Source organism: Octodon degus, unplaced genomic scaffold (assembly GCF_000260255.1).
Source record: "Octodon degus isolate 3935 unplaced genomic scaffold, OctDeg1.0 scaffold00208, whole genome shotgun sequence".
Lineage (NCBI taxonomy): Eukaryota > Metazoa > Chordata > Mammalia > Rodentia > Octodontidae > Octodon > Octodon degus.
The window spans coordinates 3,887,711-3,909,364 of record NW_004524784.1 but is presented as its reverse complement, the minus strand read 5'-3'; the positions used below and the strand labels follow the sequence as shown (position 1 = coordinate 3,909,364).

General features: G+C 45.8%; 1 protein-coding gene across 3 annotated transcripts in view; it reads left to right on the top strand.

Annotated features, from left to right (window-relative positions):
- Pip4k2a (phosphatidylinositol-5-phosphate 4-kinase type 2 alpha) overlaps positions 1 to 18,435 on the top strand; it is a 180,869-nt gene extending 162,434 nt beyond the window's left edge. For 2 of the 3 annotated variants that reach the window (XM_004644754.3, XM_023704970.1), the window contains 4 exons: positions 4,355 to 4,468; positions 11,871 to 12,114; positions 13,275 to 13,378; positions 16,248 to 18,435. In XM_004644754.3, the coding sequence (XP_004644811.1) occupies positions 4,355 to 4,468; positions 11,871 to 12,114; positions 13,275 to 13,378; positions 16,248 to 16,328 (543 nt within the window). In that variant the 3' untranslated portion in view covers positions 16,329 to 18,435. The remainder of the gene's footprint in view (positions 1 to 4,354; positions 4,469 to 11,870; positions 12,115 to 13,274; positions 13,379 to 16,247) is intronic. The other variant, XM_023704969.1, reaches the window with a different exon arrangement.
- The last annotated feature ends 3,219 nt before the right edge of the window (positions 18,436 to 21,654 follow it).

The window sequence follows — 21,654 nt, the reverse complement described above, 5'->3', positions numbered from 1 at the left end:
TCTCTGTGGGACCAGCAGGACAATCAACTTCAGAGCAAGAACTGAGAGTGGGCTGTATTTACCTCCTTGCCGAGAAGCCACGGCCCTGTGCTGTCTGCAGTCAGCCCTCATAGTTCCCCATGAGAGCCAGAACCAGTGACTCGAGCTTGGAAACTCCTGGCAGCAAACACTCCACACAGGGTTTACGAGGCATGCAGAAGCCAGCGCTTCATGAAGACCTTGCTGCAGCCGGTAACTGCCACTTTTCAGGCCTCCACTCTGTGTGCACTTATACCCACAGTTCAGTAAGTTTGCTAACTCAGGGCTTAGTGGGTTGCCCCACTCAAAAAAAGGTGCATTTCTAATGTAAATGTCGTTCATTATCACAGAGGTACATTGCAGTTTATCAAAATGCAGTAAGATTTTCTTGAATGTGAATCATGCATTGTTAGGTGACAATCTTGATCAGCTAATTTCTTTATAAAAAAGTAAAAAAGTATTTTTAAAGAAAATGTGGGGCTGGGGAGATAGCTCAGTAGAATAAGCACTTGCCTGACAAGCTCAGGGTGAGAGAGAGAGAGACGGAGAGAGAGAGAGAGAGAGAGAGAGAGAGAGAGAGAGAGAGAGAGAGAGAGGTGTATAATACACTTCTGAATTCCTAGGATGTATGTAATGCTCACGTGGATGGTGGCAGTGGTGCTGTGGTGGTGTGGTCATGGTCATGGTAGTAATGACAGTAACAGGTCCTGCTCAGCACAGCTCTCCCTTGGCAGACTGATTAAGAGTCAGGCTGCCCGGCCAGCAAGATAGGTCAGCAGACTAAGCTCCTGCTTAGGCAAGCACAGCGGCCGGGGTTCGATCCCTGGCACCACATGTCCCACCAGCTCCACCCCCCGGTACACTGAGCCTGCAACTGAGCCCAGGCATGGTGATACACACCTGTAATCCCAGCTCTGTGGAGGCTGAAAACAGGAGGATCACTATAAGTCTGAGCTGCTTAGTGAGACCCTGCACCAAAAAAAAAAAAAAAGAAAAAGAAAAAAAACCTAAAAGAGCCTGCCAGGGTTTCCATCCACCCTCACCACTTACCAAGCTGTGAGACCCTCATTAAGCTTCATGACCTTTGTTTCCTCGTCCGTATGGTGTGGACAGGAAGGATAGGTGCAGTTTCTGGGTGTCTGAGGTGACTCACATGCAGTGCTCAGCACAGGACTCGTAGCTGCCATGAATTGTGGTAGTGTTTCCCCCCCCCCCCTTTTTCATTTTGGGAAGCAGCCCAGAAAGGTCTCCAGCTCCCTGGACAGTAAGGGGTGTGAGTAGGATAGGACCCTGGGGTTCCCGACTCTAAACGCTGATGCTCCTGAGCACTCCAGGCAGACATGGTGGGGGCAGGTTGGATTCCTCTCACAGCTGCCCTGCTAAGGGCCCGTCTTTGCCAGTTGATCCTTTCAGTAAGCCCTTAAGTCTCTTAACCAATCTGGTTGCCCTCTTTTGAACTTGATCCAATCTAAATATGTCCCTAGTGCCTGTGAAATTCACAAGTAAGCTTGGTAATACAGTACAGGGTGTCCAGAGTTTTATGAGGTAGGATTAGACTTTCCCTGTCACATGAGGTAATTCTGCTAGGGTGAACTTGAAATGGCATTCATCTTCATTAATGTGACTTGTGTTACAAACACATCTCTAATGTGTGATTTACTGCCATGTCTGTGGTCTGTCATCTCAGCCTTCAGGTTTCTCATTTCTCTGTCTCTCTGTCTCTGTCTCTGCTGCCTCTGTCTCTCTGTCTCTCTGTCTCTCTCTCTCTCTCTCTCTCTCTCTCACACACACACACACACACACACACACACAGACGCCCCCCTCCCATCTTTTCTTGCACATATAAAATGAGCTGTGGAATTTAGGTGTGATAACTTGATCCTTAACACCCCCAACGCTACCTACCACAATCCCCAAAACATAGTCACACAAAAATACCCGAATTGTCAGCTTGAAAAAAGCATGCTCCTGTACCCTCTCCGCGCCCTCTCCTCAGTTACTGCTTTGTGTGTTGGGCGGTGCTTATCTCACAGCCCTCTGAATAAGTTTTGTTAAACATCAGGATCTTGGATTTCTTCCACCTAGACTATCCTGTTTGCAGTTCTAATAGAAAAGCCCTGTACTCTGGTGTGATTGATACTGACATTAAGGCACTCTGTTCGGACAGAGGATGTTTAGGGTTTGTTTGTATTTATTGCTTTTTTAAAAAATATTAACGACAGATGTAGGGAGTTTATCTAACAAAGCCCATCTTAAATTTCTCTGAAAAATGGCATTGCACTTTTATTCCCCAGACTTTTTTTCTTCAGTGTATTTGGTACAGGGTCTCACTACACGACTCAGACTTCTAATGATCCTCCTGTTTTCCGCTTCCCCAGAGCTGGGATAATAGGCATGTGCCACTATGCCTGGTCTCTGTGGCCGGCACACCTGGGGGCGGGGCCAGCGCCCCATGTGGTACGAGGAATCGAACCCTGGCCGCTGCCCATGCCTAAGCAAGCACTTAGTCCACTGAGCTATCTCACCGATCCTATGCTGCCTTATTTCATGTTATTCTCCCACACAAGACTGCAAAGTCCTTTACAGTAGAAATTGTGACCTGTTTGCATCATCATCCCTGTAGGTGACAATAATGCAGAAAGTGCCAACTGAGTTGAATCTTTGGGTTTCTGAGCTTTGCTACACCTATTTTATGAGGGTAGTTGTTTTGAAAGTAGTTCTAACTAATTCAAAGTTATAAAGTGCTTGAAAGTTTTTCTTCTCAAAGTTAAGATGAATAGCTGTAGCTACTAGTTTAGAAATGCATGATACATACACTTCTGTATGTCTCGACGCATGTCAGTAGGCCTGCCTGCACAGTGTAAAGTGAGGAGGTGTCTAGTGTAAGCACTGGAGGGTAGATCGGTAGACACACCTGGCTGTTTTCTTTCTGGGACACAATACAGGAACCAGTAAGGGGAATATGTTGTTTCTTTGGATGAGTTCTGTTTTGTTTTTTGACTTTTTTAATTTTATTTTAAAGAGGACAAAAAATCTAAAATGCCAAGAAGAAAGACAGAAACAAAGAAACATAAAATAATACAAATGGTGTGGAATTTCAGGACAAGAATAGAAAATCAACAGTGGTTGCTACATTACACATTGCTATCAAATTTGTTGCTTAGATTACCAGATACAGGCATGCAAGATTGATCAAACATTAATTCTTCCTTTCATTAAGCCATAATTTTTCCATCCTTTTATTTTGTATTTCTTAATTTATTTTAAGGAGTATAATAATAATAGATGAGACATTAGAGACAATACACACTTAAAAGAAGACGAAAGGCATTCGGCTGTGGTTGTTAACGTTGTACAGTTTTGTTTTCCATTTGGTTCACACTTAATGGGAAAAGAGCTGGTTAGGGGTCACTACTGCACAGCGAAAAGCAGTGTCCTATGTTGGATTCCCCTTACCTGGCTGAAAGGATTTGGGATGGGGGAGACTGCCTCGTTTCCTGAGCTCTCCTGCGATGCAGATTGCACATGTGAAATGGAATAATCCACACTATTGTAAAATCAGCTGTCTATGGTACTATGGGTGCTGCCACATAGGCTCAGACTGTCTCTGCCTTGACACCCACTGGGGCAGCCCCCATTACTGAGCATCAGTCAACAGCAGTGCAGTTAACTCCCCAGCTCACCACCCTCTTGGTTATTGGTACAGAATAGAAGTGTTCATCTGAATGCATTTTGTGTTGCAGCTCTTTTCCTTTGACATTGTCCACATGAGAGCAGAATTCCCTTCTTGGAATGGTGAGCGGGAGGGCTTAGAAGGACAGATGGCAAGGATCTGGTGGCTGCACATTCTCCCTGACTCAAAAGTGGATGTGACTGTGGTCAGGGCCTTTGTGAGACAAGATAATACGTTACTTAAAACAGGATTGGGCAGGGGCTGCTGAAGAGTTGGGGTAGGGATGAAGTTGGGTTGTACCAGTCAGGCAGTTGAGGGTTTCTGACAAGGAATTCCAAGAATTCAGATTTTACAGTTAGAAGGCTCTTTGTAAAAGAGTATATAGAAGAAAGTGATCAGGTCAGTCTTATAAAAAAAAATGACAAGTTACAAAATACTGTATAATATGGATCCTATGTACCCCTCCATTCCTAGTGGGAAGGCTTCCTGCCGTCGCAGCTCACTGGTGCCCCCTGGTGGCACTCAGGCCACCTCATGTTTCTTTGCCTTGGGTGAGACCCCTGCTGTGAACAGGGCAAATTTAAATTTCCAGGATCCGAGGGTGTACAGGTTTTTTAGGTGTTCTTCAAACTGCTTTCTCATTCTTTTCCTCCTTTGTTTTAGGCCAAAGAACTGCCAACTTTAAAGGATAACGATTTCATTAATGAAGGCCAAAAGATTTATATTGATGACAATAACAAAAAGATGTTCCTGGAAAAACTGAAAAAGGATGTCGAGGTAAGAAAGATCAATAGAAAGGCCAGCGCCATTGTGTCAGTGTCAGTGCTGTCAGCTTTGAGGCCTTTTGTAACCCATCTGTTTAGATCTACAGCCAAGGCACAAACGGGCATGTTCTACATCCTCTAGCTCCAGTAGAAACAAATACACCGCGTGTGGTATGATCTCGCTTTAGGATGATGCACACCAGAAAGGGCTGTCAGCGTTTGCTGAGCAGCGCCACCCTTGGGTTCTGCCTCTGTTGTGGGGCCAGTCTGTGAGGGTCACAGCCATGAGAACTCAGGAGGGGCCAGACTTGCTGGCTTCTGTCACATAGTGGAGCATGTCAAAAAAGTGTTCAGTAACTATTACGGTTCTGTCATTCCAGCGTCTGAATCACGACTCAGTGTTGGTGAACACAGCCTCAGAGCTTACCACTTTTCCCACCAGCGCCATGACCAGAGCCAGGGAGAGAGGGTCAGCCTTGCTGTCAGGAAGCCAGCACAGGCAGCTCGTGCGCACGGGTCACAGGGAGGGTGTCGGAAGTGAGTGTTGCAGAGGGCTTTCAGTGTGCTCTACATGTTTCTTGATAAATACAGTTTTGTTTGAGAATTAGAAATACACCTCATTCTATCAGTTTGGTGGGTATAAAAGCATTACTGCTTTTCTGTTGAAATCCTTGCTCAATTCTTTAGAGATAAACTCAGTAAAAGATTTGTTTTCTTAAAAATGTGTTGAGTTACAAGGTGGTGCCAAGAATTCTAATTTAGGCAATTACCAAACTAGGTTTCTCTTGGCTGTTACTTTTGTTGGAGTGCGCACACTTTTTTCCTTTTACTTTGAAGTACTGTTCCCCACATCCTAAGAGCTGCTGCTTAGAGAGCTTTGTAGATTTTCTTTTTCATATCATTAAACAAAAACAATTAAAATGATTAGAGCCAAAGAATAAATGTCATGCATTTGATTCCCCACAAAGGCAGAAGTAGTATTTTAATTTCCTTTTTAATCTAACAGCCCTTTTCATTGCAAGACAGTCAGGTTGGCCAAGTTCACTACTGATTATTTTTAGATCATTTAATGAAATACTTTACATTATTTTAACCTTTATAACCTGCGTCTTTGGATTAGAGCATAATTATTTATTTGTAAAGGATATAAGTGTCTGATTTTAAAATGTAGGAATAGGTGTTTGCTTTTAGTATGTAACTTTTTTTCTCTTTTTACTAATCAGCATTGCCTTTTCCTCAGTCAGTGGTTACTGCTAAAATGTATATTACTTATTTCCTCTTACTTTGGCATCAACTTGATCTAACTGATAATTAAGTAGAGTAACCATAGGGGAAATATTCTTTTCAATTTTTACTGGTTAATCAACAAATCTTTGATCATGAGAATAATATTATTTTAGCAGTTATGGTAAGTAGCCCTAGGGTGATCCATGACCTACCCCTCAAAATTATTTTCACTTTCTTTTGTTGACTGTGTATCACTATGATGTGTAGCCTCCAGAAATGATGTAACTCAGGCAGTTCAGACTTTGAGTTGAATTACACGAGGATCCTCTTACCCCTTTTGTTGTGTCTAATAATGTCGTTGATTAAAGGATTGGATAGTTTAATCCTGTACATGGCTCTCACACTTAGCTGTTTTGTTGAAATGGAGACAGATTATAAAGTGTTCTTTCATTAAAAAAAAAATCTTCAATGGCTGATAACAGTGTCTTTAGTTTTAAAATTCATGCAGAAGCATCATTAAATTTTTAAGCAGGTAATTATGGTGAGGTAGCTTGACATCTGATCTTGACAAGTGAGACCAGAATTTAATCTGGTTTTCCTTTTTCTTCAGTCCCATGCTTCTTAATGCAGCTGACTGACCTGACTGCTAAGGTTTGAGCAGTTTTTGTTTGTTTTCTTTGTATAATGATTAAGTAGAAGTCTTAAATTTGTTGTAGTTCAATAAACAATCTGAGGGTTTTTTTTTTCTGTAAAAGAATTGTTATTTGAGAATCTAGTGGCTTCTTTATATAATAGAAATTCTGTTCTGTTTTGATATGATTCTGGGTGCTTTGGCTTAGACAGTTTTTCATGTTAATTAAGCATGCATGCCTTTTCTGCAGAAAGGAGAGAAAAGGGAGGCAAAGAGGGATGGAGGAAGGGAGGGAGGGATAGATGGAGAGAGAGAGAAACAGACACAGAGACAAAGACAGAGAGACAGAGCTCTATAGAGAATGTGGGTCACTTTTGCTTTCTTCCCTGCCTCTTGTCAGCTGTGATTGTGGTTTTGATCTCTATTGGCTTACACTAAGATCCTCCTGTCAAACCTGCAAAACTGTGCCGAGGTGCCCAGCTGCAGCTCTTCCCCATGCCCCCTCACCACGTGTCTCAGCTCTGTGGTGGCACAGTCATGTTGAAAGGGTGACTGCCCTCAAGCAGCTGACAGCCAACATCTGTGGACTACATAAAACCTCATTCTCATGTATTCATCACCTTTTTTGTCAGTACTAGGGATTGAAGCCAGGCTCTTCCTGCAGAGCTACAGCCCAGGCTCATTACTTTTGAAACAGGGTCTCACTACATTGCCCAGGCAAGGTCCGATTTGTGATCTTCCTGCCTCAGCTTCCCAGTGTGCTAGAACAGCTCCTCAGGTGTAGCTACTGCTACTACCCCAGTTTGAGGGATGCAAAAGCACAGTTGGGAAACACTGTTACATACTCAGAGACTTGAAGCCATTAAATTCAGACCACAGGTAGAGGTTGGCAGAGACTGCCCTCCTTTGCAGATATAAATGAAAGTTAAAAATGCTTATGAAAACACAGCTGAGGCTGTTTTTGATAAGTATTCCAAAAGAGGAAGACTGTAAGTTTTAACAGGTAGTCAGATGTTAAACAGGGCCAGCTAAAATTTTAACTTACACCTCAGATGTGTTAGGAGATGGTCATTCAGTAAACAAGCGTGTTAGTGATGTTAGCAGACAGAGCTCCTTTGAACCTATTGTGAAGGGCTGTTCACTGCCCCTTGGTTGCGTGGCCCTGATGGAACTCCAGAAAGCCACAGGGGGACACATTGTACCCACTGCTTAGACACCTAGCATGGTAAGGCCCTAGGCTCCGTGTCCAGCACCAAAAACAAACAACAAAAACAAGATTTAATACAATTAGTTAAGGAATCAGATTAGAGAATGACACAGCAGATCAGGTTATTACTAAAAAGACCTTAGAAGGTTGGAAAACCAGGGAAACTAAAGATAAAAATCTGCACACTTTGAAATCTTACCTACTGAAAAATAAATAACATGCGTTTAGATGCTGAAAGGGATGATGGTGGAGCAGATGTGTCCTCACTGTCCAGTGTTAGCGGAGCCCCTGCCTGGCTCTGCTCTCACTGCAAACTTCTAGTCCGCAGCAGTCTTGTGATTGCCTGGCAGGAATCGTCTTTATCATGATTCCTGAATAAACCACCCTGCTTCTCTCCACTGTGCTCCAGCAGAGGCAGAAGAACAGTATGCAAGATGAGCAGCAGTGAGGCAGTAGGCTTCCAGGCATCTGTCTTGGCCAGCAGCCAGAGCCTGTCTCCCCTGGAGGGGAAAAGGCCACTATCAGAACCACACTGTCAGCAGCACAAACAGCCGTGCCATCATCACATGCAGGGCACCACTCTCTTTGCCTCAGCAGTGTTAAATGCTCTGGCTTGGCCTATGACATGGGTACCATTATCCCATTTTACAGTTAGAATAGCCAAGGTACAAACAGGTGGGCTTCTCCAGGGACAGAATACACAAGACAAGGAAGACGTAACCGTCTCTGACTTGCATGGCTTTCTTTTTTTAACTTTCTTTCTTTTGTATTTTTTGTTTGTTTTCTTTTGCTCTGAGGTCTTACTTTTTAGTTCATACTTCCCTTGAGCTCACTTGATAGCCCAGGCTAGCCTTGAACTCACAGCCATCCTCCTGCCTCAGCCTCCCGAGTGGTAAGATCACAGACGTATGCCACCATGACCAGCTGCCTTGGTTTCTTAAGCTTGTCTGAGGCGGGAGATGTGGCTCAGAGAAAGAGCACTTGACTCACATGCTCAAGGCCATGATTTCAATCCCCAGCACCACACAAAAAGGAAGGAGATCCTTTAAAGAAGAATAAATGGGTCTTATCTGCAAAACCTTAACTCTCATCTCCTTCATCCCACCCTTGCTGTCCTGTTTCTGCCTTGACCTTGCAGATCTGAAAGCGGGTGTGACACCCAGGTTTCCTGTCTTCCCAGGCCCACTGAACAGCTTCGCTCCTGAGAGGCTCTTGTCTTTCACTGTTGGTTTTGTGGGTTACCCTCAAAACTAACCAGCCCTGTGCCTTTTCCTTATTAGAGGCAGAGTCTAAGCAGGGTCCAACCACAGGCCTGGGGCTCTAGGGACAGCGGAGGCCCAGAAACTTGCCTGCTTGGGTCACCAGCAGGCCAGGTTCAGCCCAGGACACTCCTAGCTCTGGGACCTGAAGCTGCATTGCCCATGAGAGGCAGGGAGTAGCCCTCTTCTGTAGTAATTGGAGCAAGCACGTCCCAGTCAGGACAGCAGGGGTGCCAAGCGAAGTGTCTATGGTTGCTTTGCTTTTGCTGCATCTTGGTTTGGGTAGTTTGACAAGGAAGGGGGTAGGAAGAGCTAGAGGGTGTTGAGAGGTGGAGAAGGAGGAACACCATGCATTTGCTGGTCTGAACCCCCATGTGCTCGAAGTCTGGGACACACTGAGCCAGAGCCCATCCTGAGGCTGCTTTGCTAGAAGAGGAGACACCCACATCCGCCAGCAGAATGCAGCCAAGCCACAGGCCTCATCAGAAGCGCAGTCTGGGTACCCTGACAGGCACCACATGGCTGAGGCCTGAAGGTCTAGGGGAGGGGCTCGGTGCAGGTGGGAGGAGCCAAGCTGGCCATGTGAGAGCTTTGTTCCTGTTCTGTGAGAAATTGAACCACAGTGAAAGGACTGAAGCAGATGCATGACATGACCAGATTTGCATTCTGAAAATACTTTTTCCTTCTTGGAGGGCTAGAAGGAGAAGTTTAGCCTGCACCCAGCTGGTCACAAGGATGCCCCAGGCACCAGAAGGAGTGGAGATGAGGAGAAAGACTCCCCCACCCCTGCCACTGCTCAGGCTCATCCAGGCACCCCCACTGCACACCAGCATGTAGGACTCAAGGTGGTGATGCTACCTCCATCTGTGCCCCAACTGCTGGAAATGGCAGGGGACAGTGGAGGAGGCCGAGGAGACACTGGCCCAGAGGCTGTGCTCAGGTCCAGGTACAGCCTCCCAGAGACCTGGGACAACAGCTGGGCAGACGCGGGCCACCAAGAGCACCTCTCCGGTCACACATCCAGACAGCCAGAATGTGCTCAGATCCTTCTGACCAGTGTTTTCCAAGTTCACTTCTAAGACAGGAGGCCCACAAGGCCCTTCAAAGGGGAGCAGGGCCAGAATCTCATCAGCAGGCATGGAGCTGTGACCCCCTCCAGGGACTCAGAGAGCTCATTAATGTAATCAGACCAGCTGATTTTAACACATTGTCTTCCTTCTAAAGTATAAAGAACAACATTAGGGATAGCTGCTTGAGCACAGCCTGGAGGTGGTGCGGTACACACTCTGGGGGCTCCTGTGTGCACCCTTATAGCTCTGTGCCCTGGGCACCATCTCTTGTGGCTCTTTGTTCTCTGCCATGTCCTCGAGCCACAGCCCTGCAGACCAGAGCTCCAGCTCCTGGGCTGGGGCCAGGCCCTGTATTGGTAGAGGTTGGAAGCAGCGCCCTCTTATGTTACTCTCAGCCTGGGACCGGGCAGCTGCCCCCACACAATCCTGGCCTCATGCTCTGGGCCAGCGTGCCAGGACTGTGGGCAGCTGAGCAGCGTCTGAGTATGGGAAGCAAGCCTGCCATCATCACAGTGAGGAGCCTGGGGAAGTCATGAGGAAGAAGAGTGCATTCCTCTCTCTGAAGCCCCATAAAAGTATGAGGCTGCATGTGAGCTCAGCACCTGCTTAGGGGAGAGGTTTGCTTCTGTCTGCTTTTAGATAATAAACACAGCTCTCCTACCTCATTTCAGGACCCAAATATAAGATCTGTATGCGTTCTTTCTTCTCAACTCAACAAACGGGAGCATTCAGCTGGTGCTGTGGGCTTTGTCAGAGAAGGCAGCTAACTGGGAGCTAAGGATGGGCTGTGAGGAGAGCAAGATTCCTGGGCCATGGACAGGTGGAGGCCTGGGAAGCAGGCAGCTAGGGGCGTTGGAACAGGCCTGCACCCCAGAGCTGTCTTTGTTCGGGGGAGTGTGGCTTCTTGCTCAGGGCTGAGACCTGGTTGAGTCCTGGCAGGCTCATAAAAAAGAAACCACCCTGCAGGTCTCTACGTTTCAGACTCATTTCATTTGCAGCCAGAAGCTCAAGAGATATGTGTGTGTGCTCGGAGTATATGGGGAACCTTGGACCCAAATCCTGTCTGAAGAGCCTAAGCCCCGTGAGCTGCTCTGCACCCTGAGCAGGCATGGTGCTGTGTGCTGCAGGCCACACGCTTTCTAGACCCCAGCCTGCAGTCAGGGTGGAACTGGGCCCTGGGCAGAGCCAGCCCGGTAGGGACCGGGGAGTCCCCAGCCCAATTCCCATCAGTGGGCCAGTGAGAAGAGCACACTTCCTTGATGCTAAGTGTCTGGGTGCAGCCCCTGCTTAAGAAGAAAGAACTCAGCAGACAGGAACAGGCACGCACACAAGCTCAGGCCTGCCTCACAGCATGCTCTCAGGTGACTGGACCAGACTGCAAAGAGAGGACGGCACCTGGTACCTGCTGTGCCTTGTGGAAGCTGAGCATCTCTGGCATCTTTTGGGACTGCGTTACTCACCAAAATGCTGACATGACTGGGACACTGGGACTTGACTTCTTGGTAACGGACAGCATAAGCACCTGAAGTCCATGTGCTGGATTTCAGAGTACCCACCCAAACCGTGTGGAGAGGCTGTGCTGGAAGCTACTGGGCAAGGCCCTGGAGTTTCCCTTCAGCTAGTGTGCATTGCCGGGGAGCAGCCTCCTGCGTCTCTCGGCAGCTCCTTGGTCTTGGTGGTAGTCTGCGCTCCATGTGGCTCATGCAGGCCTCAGCTTCCAGCTTTGCGTTCAGGAGATCCAGCACCCCGAGCCCTGGCAGCTGTGCAGGTTTTCCTGACTTTGTTCATTAAATCTGGGGTGTGTGTGTGTGTGTTTAGCAGTGCTAAAGACTAAACTGAGGAGCTTTGCACTGAGTTATGCTCACCCTCTTTTTTATATTTTTTTTATTTTGAAACAAGGTCTTACTAAGTCGATAAGTTGCCAGATTGGGTTTGAACTTGTGCTCCTCCTGCCTAACATAGACGTTCATTAAATCTTGGCAATTCAGAAATAACTGACCTCTTACCCCCCGCCTCTCTAGTTTCTTGCCCAGTTGAAGCTCATGGATTACAGCCTTCTGGTGGGCATTCACGACGTGGAGCGAGCTGAACAGGAGGAGGTGGAGTGTGAGGAGAATGACGGGGAGGAGGAGGGGGAGAGTGATGGCACCCACCCAGTTGGCACCCCTCCAGACAGCCCCGGGAATACGCTGAACAGCTCACCACCCTTGGCTCCCGGCGAGTTTGACCCCAACATTGATGTGTATGGAATTAAATGCCATGAGAGTAAGTTTAGTTACAGTTGGTGCTTTTTGCCCACAGAGAGCTTTGAACTTTGCATTCTGGTCTGTAGTAGCCACAGCCCAGGTCCAGGTTAGCTATCCTCTGAGACCCATCCTTCAGGGTCCAAGGACATCAATTTGGGGACAAGTGTGTGTTAAAGGACTACACAACACGCACATAACAGAACAATACACACAGATAACACATAAGAGAAATGTTTGGAAAAAAATTTGAACATTCTATCTTCTGTGAGGATGTCAGAAATATCAGAGACTCTCCTGAGCTCACGTGTGACCCCATGACCCAGGGCGTGGTGTGAGGACCCCTTGTCTGCTCCTGTCCTCCTCCAGAAGAGCTCTGTGACCTCTTCTCAGCCAGTGGACCCTCCATGCCCAGCATCTAGGTGATTGGGTGTTTGAAGGAAGGTCACATTTTACCTTAGCCACAAAAAATGCAACAATTTTACAGAGGATTGTGAAAGTGGCCCACACATGGTTCATTGTTTTAAATCTCAGGTGGTGCATCAAGTGGGTTTGAGTTGTGTTTTCCTCTTTAGGGGGGAAGGGAGGATGAGACAGGGTCTTGCTGTATAGTTCAGGCTGGCCTTGAACTCACTTTTGTAGCCCAGGCTGGCCTTGAACTCACAGTGATGTACCTGCCTCAGCATCCTGAATGTTGGGATTACAGGTGTGCTCTACTACATCAGGCTGCTTATCAAAATTATTCTCTGCAGAAAATGAGATATAAAAAAAAGAAAGAAAATGAGATGTAGAGCACATTTTTACCATTTATATCTGAAACACTAAAATATGAAAAGTTGGTAATATATACAATCTTTTACCCAGATTTAATAATATATCGAATGAGAATTATAAGCAGTGCACCTAATAGTAGAAAAGATTTAATAAGCGTAATTTGTTCTACTGGTTTTAAAGAACATTTTAAAAATAGTGTTCCCTTTGCACCAAAGAAATTACACTATAAGAAAGTCCAGATTAATGAGTAAAAGTAAAAGCACTCAATCCCACACATGGACCAATCAGCATCCTAGGATTATAATGTCCCTTTTTAAGATCCTTATATGAAAAAGGAGTGGGTCCAGGGAGCCAGGCAGGGGACCACGTTCGTCTCATTCACTGCACAGCTGTCATTCATTGTTACAGATTCGCCTAGGAAAGAGGTGTACTTCATGGCCATTATTGACATCCTTACTCATTATGATGCAAAGAAAAAAGCTGCCCATGCTGCAAAAACTGTTAAACACGGGGTGAGTACCACAGTAGACCCTCCTCTGTGTCTGATCTTTGCTGCTGTCTGGATGGTAGGAGCCCCCCTTTTCTGCTGCCTGCCTCTTTTCTGCCCACTGTTTAATCCCTGGGGGCTGCTGTTTCCCAGGGGAGCATTTCCTAGCATAGGACTCAGAGCTGGCCTGTGCAGGCCACCACCCCGGCTCTCCTCAGCCTGCTGCAGCCCTGGACAGTCTCTGCCATGTGGCTCTCCACACTGGGACCTCTTCAACAGCCTCGTGCATTACTGGAACACTGAGACTCTACCCCATGTTTGAAAAATACCCCAGAAATGAAAGTGCTACAGAGAGTTTACTCTCTTCTGAAATATTCTGGGCTGAAGCAGGATTCTCCAAATGTGAGGATTGTATTTCCTTTCTCCCATTGGATTGTGTTTTTTTCTGTTATAGAAATCTTTTGACTATCAGATCAGAGTCTCTTATTTTAATTCATCACCTTTGTCATCCTTGCTCGGAATTGTTACTCTAGGCATATGTTAGCTGTCATTTCCCTGACGGGCCTGTGAGGAAGCGACTGGTGTGTGCCCTGATGACCAGGAGAAACTGCAGGCAGGGGAGCGAGGGTACCTCGCGGGCCTGTGCTGGCTGAACTCCCCCGTAGGCCATGTCCATCTCAGGTCTGTTATAGGCACATGTTGTGCTCCCACCTCTCACCAATGAGCTGGGACCCAGAGATGAGACAGGCTCACACTGGCAGGCGAGGTGCCTCTCACAGACTGTTTGGAGCCAACCAAGACCCGCCAGAACAAACAAGTTCAATTAAAGGCACTTTGTCATCCTAGAGATGAAGCCAGCCTAAAGCCATACTCCATTTGCCAAAGATGTATTTGTCATCTCTCAAGAGCCGACTTACTGTGCCACGTGCAGGACGCAGAGCAAGGCCTTCCCTGGTCTGTGCACAAGAGCCATGAATAGAGCTCACATCAGCATCTGCTGTGCACCTTTCGGTTTCTTTTTTAACAACTAGGAATCAAAGCCCAGGTGCTCTACCACTGAGCTATATTCCCAGCCCCTTTTATAGTTTTTTGAATTTATTTGGTGCAGGGTCTTACTGTAGAGCTGGGACTCTGATCCTCCTGTTTTCAGCCGCCCCAGCACTGGAATTACAGGTGTGTGCCACCATGCCCAGACTAGGTCACTGGCTCAGCATGCCCAAGGGTGGAACTGGCACAGCATGGGGTACCCAGGTCCGAATACAGGTCCCTGCGCTTGCCTAAGCAGGGGCTTAGTGTGCTGAGCTATCTCTCCCACCTTATCACTTATCTTGAGATAGTCTCACTAAGTTGCCCAGACTGGCCTTGAGCTTGCAGTTTCTTGCTTCAGTCTCCCAAGTACCTGCAGCTTCAGGTATGGCTCCAAGCCTGTTTTCAAGTTTTGCATTTACCAGTTATACTCCCTCCTCTACAGGTTGAGTCCAGCTCAGGGATTGAGGAAGGGGGTCTTCAGAAGGCCCCATGGTATTTCTGATGCTCAACTCTAACCAGAAACCATGGGTTCCTTGTCAAGACAGAACTGGGCAGAATCCTGTCACCTTTGTGCTGCGGAAGCTTTGAAGAGATGCTTTTCTAGCTTCAGTTCCCTCCGTGGATAAAGGGTTCCAGGGCCTTGCTTGCTCGGGCTTTCTGGGAGGATATGTGTGGTGGACCAGGAAAGACTCAGCAGGGTGGGGTAGGGGGTTCCCAAGTGTTGGTTCTGTGGAGTACATGTCATGCGTTTGGAACACGCTGAGGCCAGACAGGCTCTGTGGTAGTCTTCAAGTAAGTTAGCAGTTTAACTCCATAGCATCCTACATGGCCTCAAGTCAGGAACAGCTTTCAAGAACAAAACCTTACTTTTAGCAAAGGAGTGTTGTGCTGAGCTGCTGTGGAGGGCCCTTCTCTGCCCTCAGTGGCTCCCCTGTGGGGAAACACCAGCAGTTCATGCCTCAGGATTACAAGTTTGCCCCCAGAGGTATATATAAAAAATACCACCTGGCAACTTAAACTCTGGCCTTGCCCTTGCAGCCCAGGAAGCTGGCCAATAACTGCGTGCATTGCTGGCCAGCATGCGCATGTAAAAAGAGAAACACCCTGAGGGACCCCTCGGGCGGGGCCTCCCTGCTCTGTGCAGTTGCTGGGAAAGGGGAGCAGTGGCACCCTGGGCCCCGCAGAAGCAGCTGCAGCCTGGGACCCCACAGAGATACAGCCAGCCGTGTGCTGGGGAGGAGCCTGGGCAGCTCTCCCCTGATCTGTCCCTGCTCTATTGCCCCTTGTCCTTGAGTACCAGCCCATTTTCTTCTGTCACAAACTTCAGAGGGTCCTGGGAAATTAACCCAATCCTAGACATTGTCTTCAGGGTTTCCCTTCATCAGATGTTCAGGTTTCTATCATTTTCCAAGTATCTCCATTCTGCATTCTTGTAAACTAAAGGCATTGTTCCCATGCCTCCAAATGTAAGCCACAGATTGCACTGTTGATAAAAATGTCCCAAATGTGGCTAATTGGATTTTTTAATTACAACTATCACGGATATGTGATAATAGCCTCTGGTGCTGCCACCAACGTTTGCCTCATTTCAACCACAGATTCATGACCAAAGTATTTTGAGCTCTAATTTAAGAGCAGAGGCTGCTTACATGCAAATGGTATTTGCTTTAGGGCTGGGGTGCAGCTCAGCAGTAGAGCATTTGCCTAGCATGCACAGGACCCTGGGTTCCATCCTCAGCACCATTTGAAAATATGTATTCTTAGCTCAGTGTTCACTTGCAGTTGGAAATAGCTAGAGATACAGAGTAGTAATGGGGAAATCATAAACATTATATCAGTATTACTTTTCCTTTAAAACCATCCAGGCTGGAGCGGAGATCTCAACCGTGAATCCAGAACAGTATTCAAAGCGCTTTTTGGACTTTATTGGTCACATCTTGACGTAACCTCCTACATAGCCTTGGGTGGGCACGAACGTGGGAAGAACAGAGGCGCTCTGGTGTAGGAGAACTGAACCAAACTCAATGAAGCACTCATCTTGCAGGAAGCAACCTCCTTGTTTACATCTTCAGGCCAAGATGACTGCTTGGGGGCAACTCGCTTTAACAGCTACCTGATACTTTCCAGCATCGTACTAGCTATTTCTGACTCCATGTATGTGCGTGTATGCACACACATGTGCTCATGTGCACATTTTAAAATAATGAATTAATTAAAATTGATCAGCTTGAATCAGAAGGAACCTCAGATTCCAGCTGTGGCCGAATGAATGGGCACATGGGAAGCGCAGAAGAAAATGCATGTCAGAGCAGCCGTCGTGTCGGCATCACCCAAGAAACTGTGGATCCATTTATTTTTTTGAGTTGAAAGAGATGAGACAGTATTCATAATAATAATGAAGATAATAATAATGATGATGATAATAATGAGATTAAAAGGAAAAAAGAAATCACTGCAAATGTTCCACTCTGCCCCACTTGCAGACACTCCTTAATAGTTGTCACCAGTCCCCAGCACTGGACGGAAGAATGCCGACATCTCCGAGTATACAGGCTCGGGGTCCCATCCCCATGTTGTGGGGGTTCTCAGTGTCCCAGATTAATTCCCCTCCCCAAGAAGCCAATGCCACAGGACTCTGTCTACGTTTTCACCTCCATGAACAGTCCAGGGAATCTGCTTGCTTCTCTCTTCTTGCCTGGAGCCTCTTTCACTGTTACACCTTTTGTTGAATGTAGGAACTCATGCTACAAAACAAAAAAATAGCTTCCCTGAAAGCTGCATAGTTTGGGGCAATGGTGGGTACATCTCCTGCTCTCAGTGCTACTGTGACCGATGGCAGATCTGAATTCTAAGAGGTTTATGTTTGACCACTGTTTTGAACAGTGCTATTTTGTTAGAATTATCCCTTTTAACTGAACCCTTCAGTTTTACTGTTTACATTATTAGGAAAGCAGGGATTTTTTGAATCTAAAAATTTAATATACAGCATGTGATTTTTGAAGTTTACATGTAAAGTCATTTTACAGTGTAGGTGAAATAATGTTTGTCCTATCCTGAAATGTGTCCTGCAGTCATGTTTTTGAGTGTTTTGTTCAAAGTACATGATAGACAGTCTTTTACAATAAAAGGATAAAGATTGTTTTGTTTCCTCCAGATGTACATCTATCAACTTGATTTTTTTTTTTTTAAAGAAAAAGATTGAACTCAAATCTGGTTATGTAAGTTCATTGCCCTAAACTGTGCTGATTGTGTTTAATCAGGTTAAAAATCTCCAACATCAATCATGTATCTACCAGCTTTCCTGCAATTTCTAAAAGGTGACAAGTATAAATACTAGACTTGCTTAGAGTAGGTTATCAACTTACATGCTGTGCTAAAGCTGTGCCTTTAAAACTCTTCATTTAGAACATGAGATGGTTTTTTTAGGCAGTTCCAGGAAAAGGAAGAAAAACCCACCCTTAGGTAGTCACTTACAATCCACAGATCCCCTGCCACACTGCCTTTCTGTCACTCCACATCTGGGCTCCCAGGGTACCATGGTGCCCATCAGTGTGGCTGCCTTCACAGCGACTTCAGGAGCCCGCAGCGACACCACCCGACTGCTATGGACTGACTGCGTAGATCTGCTATCCAGGGATGTTGACCTCACTGTAACGTAACTGCACAGATCTGGACTTTATGTATTTAAATTAATCAGTGCTATGCTCTGGTTCCCTCACCACCACGGCCGTCACCTCTACTAATTCTGGCATCAAATCCATTTTGGTATCTGAAGTTCTGTGGTTCCTTTGACCTGAGACTTACAAATAAGACACCCTGAAGTGAAGACCAAGTATACAGTCATGATTTGAGTAACTGTTTCCTTTGTGGCCAATCTCTGTATGCTTTTAGAAGTTTACAAATGCTTTGTTTTTGTCTGTAACGTCTCTGTCATTCATTTTTGTTGTAAGCTGTTTGGACAGAGTGAGGAAGTTTGCCTTTATCTCCTAGTGCTAACAATACACTCCAGTCTTGAGCCAGGCTTTACAAAATAAAGCACTTTGATGACTCTCAGGGTGGAGCTGTGGTTCCTCTGTGTCAGTTGTGTTTCTCTCTGCGGCAGACAGATTGTAAATCCCCACTACTGAGAGGATCTGTAGCTTATCTGGGAAGAGGTAAAAGTGAAATTGAATCTTTGTTCTTTCTAGAGGCTTGGCTTCAGTGTGTGAGGGGTTTTGTCCATAAATAATCACTTCCACGACAAAGCTGACTTACGGCCAGGTGCACAGAGAACTCTCTTCAGTACTGCAAAGGCCTGTGGTTACTTCCAGTTTTGCTCACCCTTGGTTCCATGTGTTTGAAGTTTGGGAAACTTAACCAGGACTCCATGGATGGCGAGGGGATTTTGGGGGATTCCACTGTCATTCCATCGTGCTAGATGAGCCAGTGTACAGCTACTATAGCCCTTGTTCTGAGAAATATTCTTTTTCAGTGCAGTTAAAATAGTAGAGGATAATTTAAGCAGCACATTTTTCATGTTTTGTGTGAGCAGTTTGGTCCACAAGGAACACTGAGTCAAAACAGAAAGCGACACCCACATGGGATGTCCTGGCAGTGTAGCACCACCAGTGACTCAGCCACATAGGGATACATAAGGTACGCACACCTCAGACATCTTCCCACACTTCCACCACTTGTGCTGTGGTGCATCACAGCTTTGCCTGATGTGAGATTGCCTCCCCCTCCACTTTATAATAACCAGGACCTGCATCAGGGGCCACCGTCACAGGTACCACTTAGGCGTTTTTCAAGGTAACATTATTTTGGTGTTTATATTTCCTACGTTTTTAATCATGTTTGAAACTGTGCTGCTATTTTTATGAGGTTTTTAAAAATGTTATTGGTCAAGTTTTGGGGTGTTGTCCTTCATAGGAACTATGTTTTCTATTGTAGCTTTTTGTCTAAAGCAAGGATTGGGGGCCAGGGAGATGGCTCAGTGGAATAAGTGTTTGTTTGGCAAGCGCATGGCCTGAGTTCAATTCCCAGTTCTGCAAAAAAAATAAAGCAAGGATTCTTAGGAACACAAGTGTCACAATATTGCAGAACTGACTACTGTGAGTGAGAGCTTTAATTCTTTTTTTCTGTTTTGTTTTGGGGAGCTTTTTTGTTATTGTTGTTTGGTGGATGATTTGAATGTGAAAGTTCATTTTCCCTTGTGATTATTTAAGTTCTTCCATTGACCATTTCCTGATCCTGGGAATTCATTATTTATAATTCATAAAGTTGGCATAAAGCATTAATCCTTAGTGCAGAGCTTTTGGGAATAATAATTGAGAGCTCAAGGCAAGCAATAAAGAACACTGTCATGAAGTACTGAAGTATAGAAGGTGTATATGGATATAATGAGCCCTGAGTGTCAAACAGAGAACTCAGCTTTTGAGAACTTCTGTTATCAGGGGCTCTGAGGGCCCTCAGCACCACCATCCCTTGATGGGACTTTGTGTGTGTGTGTGTATGTGTGTGTGTGTGTGTGTGTGTGTGTGTGTGTGTGTGTGTGTTTTACTGGGGGTTGAACTCAGGATATTGCACTTGCCAGGCAGGTGCTTATTCTACTGAGCTACCTCCCCGGCCCCTTTTATAGGACTTTTAATGGGTACAATATCAGTGATCATAGTTACTGTGGTGTATACATCAAGCTCTCAAAATAACCAGCTCTCATCCTTTCCTTTGTCTCCATCTTCTTAACATTTAGCCTCAATCACATGCTGTTAAGATCGCAATATTAAAAACGTAAATTTGTTTTCCTTAAAGGGCAAAAACTCAGCTATCCCTTTGAATTCCCACGTTTCAGGAATCTCCACGAGTCTAGTTTGGATCTTGATTGTCCCCAAGGGCCTATGTGTTGAGAGTGTGGTCCCAAGCCTGAGATGGCTATTTGGAGGTACTGGAGAGGTGGGGCTTAATGGAAGGTAGCAAGGTGACTGGGGCTATGCCCTTAAAGTGGATAGTGAGACTGTGCTCCTTCCTGTTCTTGTCTCTGCTTCCCAGCTACCATGAGGTTAACAGGGCTCTTCTACCATATGTCTCGTCATGATGAACTGTACCACCACAGGCCTAAAGTAATGAGGCCAGTAAGCCATGTACTCAAACCCCTGAGACCATAAACCTTTCCTTCATCTTAAAATTGATTACTTCAAGTGTTTTGTCACAGTAAGAGAAAGCTGACTAGCACACCCACAAAGCCTTGTGCAAACTCTGGCCAGCCTTTTGACCACCTTTCCATTATTCTGAACTGGTATCTTTAAACTGCCAGCATATCAAAGAGGCACTCAGTTAAGTGGGTCAAAAACTACTGAAGTGTATTAGGAAAATTAGAGTTGATATCGCTCCCTAGATGATTACTTAAAGTTCTTTCATCAGAGAAAAACCTAAAGAATAGGCTATCTTTATATCAAAACTCATCGCCCTTTAGAAATTTGTTTCAAAGGCTGGCCAAATAACTCAGTGGACTAAAGCACCTGCAAGCAGGTACAGGGACCAGGGATTCAATCCCCTGGCCTACCATGCCAGCCCTGCCTGCAGGGTGCACTGAGACCATGATTAAGACAGGTGGTGTGGTGCGTGCCTGCAGTCCCAGCACTTGGGAAGCTATAAGCAGGAAAATCACTGAGTCCGATCTAGTAGTGAGACCTTGAACACCCTGTAGACCCTTCCCTAAAATACAGAAAAAAAATTGTTTCAGTTTTGTTTGCCATTTGGGAAAAATCCTGCTAAAGGGAAGGCAGCTAAATGCCACAGTCTGTAATTTTTTCTCACTTTTGAACTGTTCATTTCATTATCTAAGACAGGACAAAAGATTAGAGTTTCCAGAATGGGACTTAATATCCCACCCTTGTTGCTAGGTGTTAGAGATGAGGTAACTTGTTAATCTAAGTAACAGAATGGTTCTCTATGATTTAAAAATGATTTTTTCAATCATGAGAAGGTATCAATCTGGAATACATATGCCATCATTGGGGGAAGCAAAGGGCTTTTAAGGGTTAAACAGGGTTAAAGGTTGACTAATAAGGGTGCCCCCGCCCAGGATCCAGTAGGCTGCTGCAGAACAGAGGCCCTGCAGAGACATTCTCCGCGGAAGTCTGCTGGGCTTGTCAGGAAGTTCTTGTAATCGTTAGGAGCATAAGCATGTGCGCATGAGAGTGCCGCCTCTCTGACTGCCCTACGCTACGTCCTCGAATTGGAGCCTGACATGCGTGACTCCATTCTAGCACTGCCATCTTTCACAAAACTTTG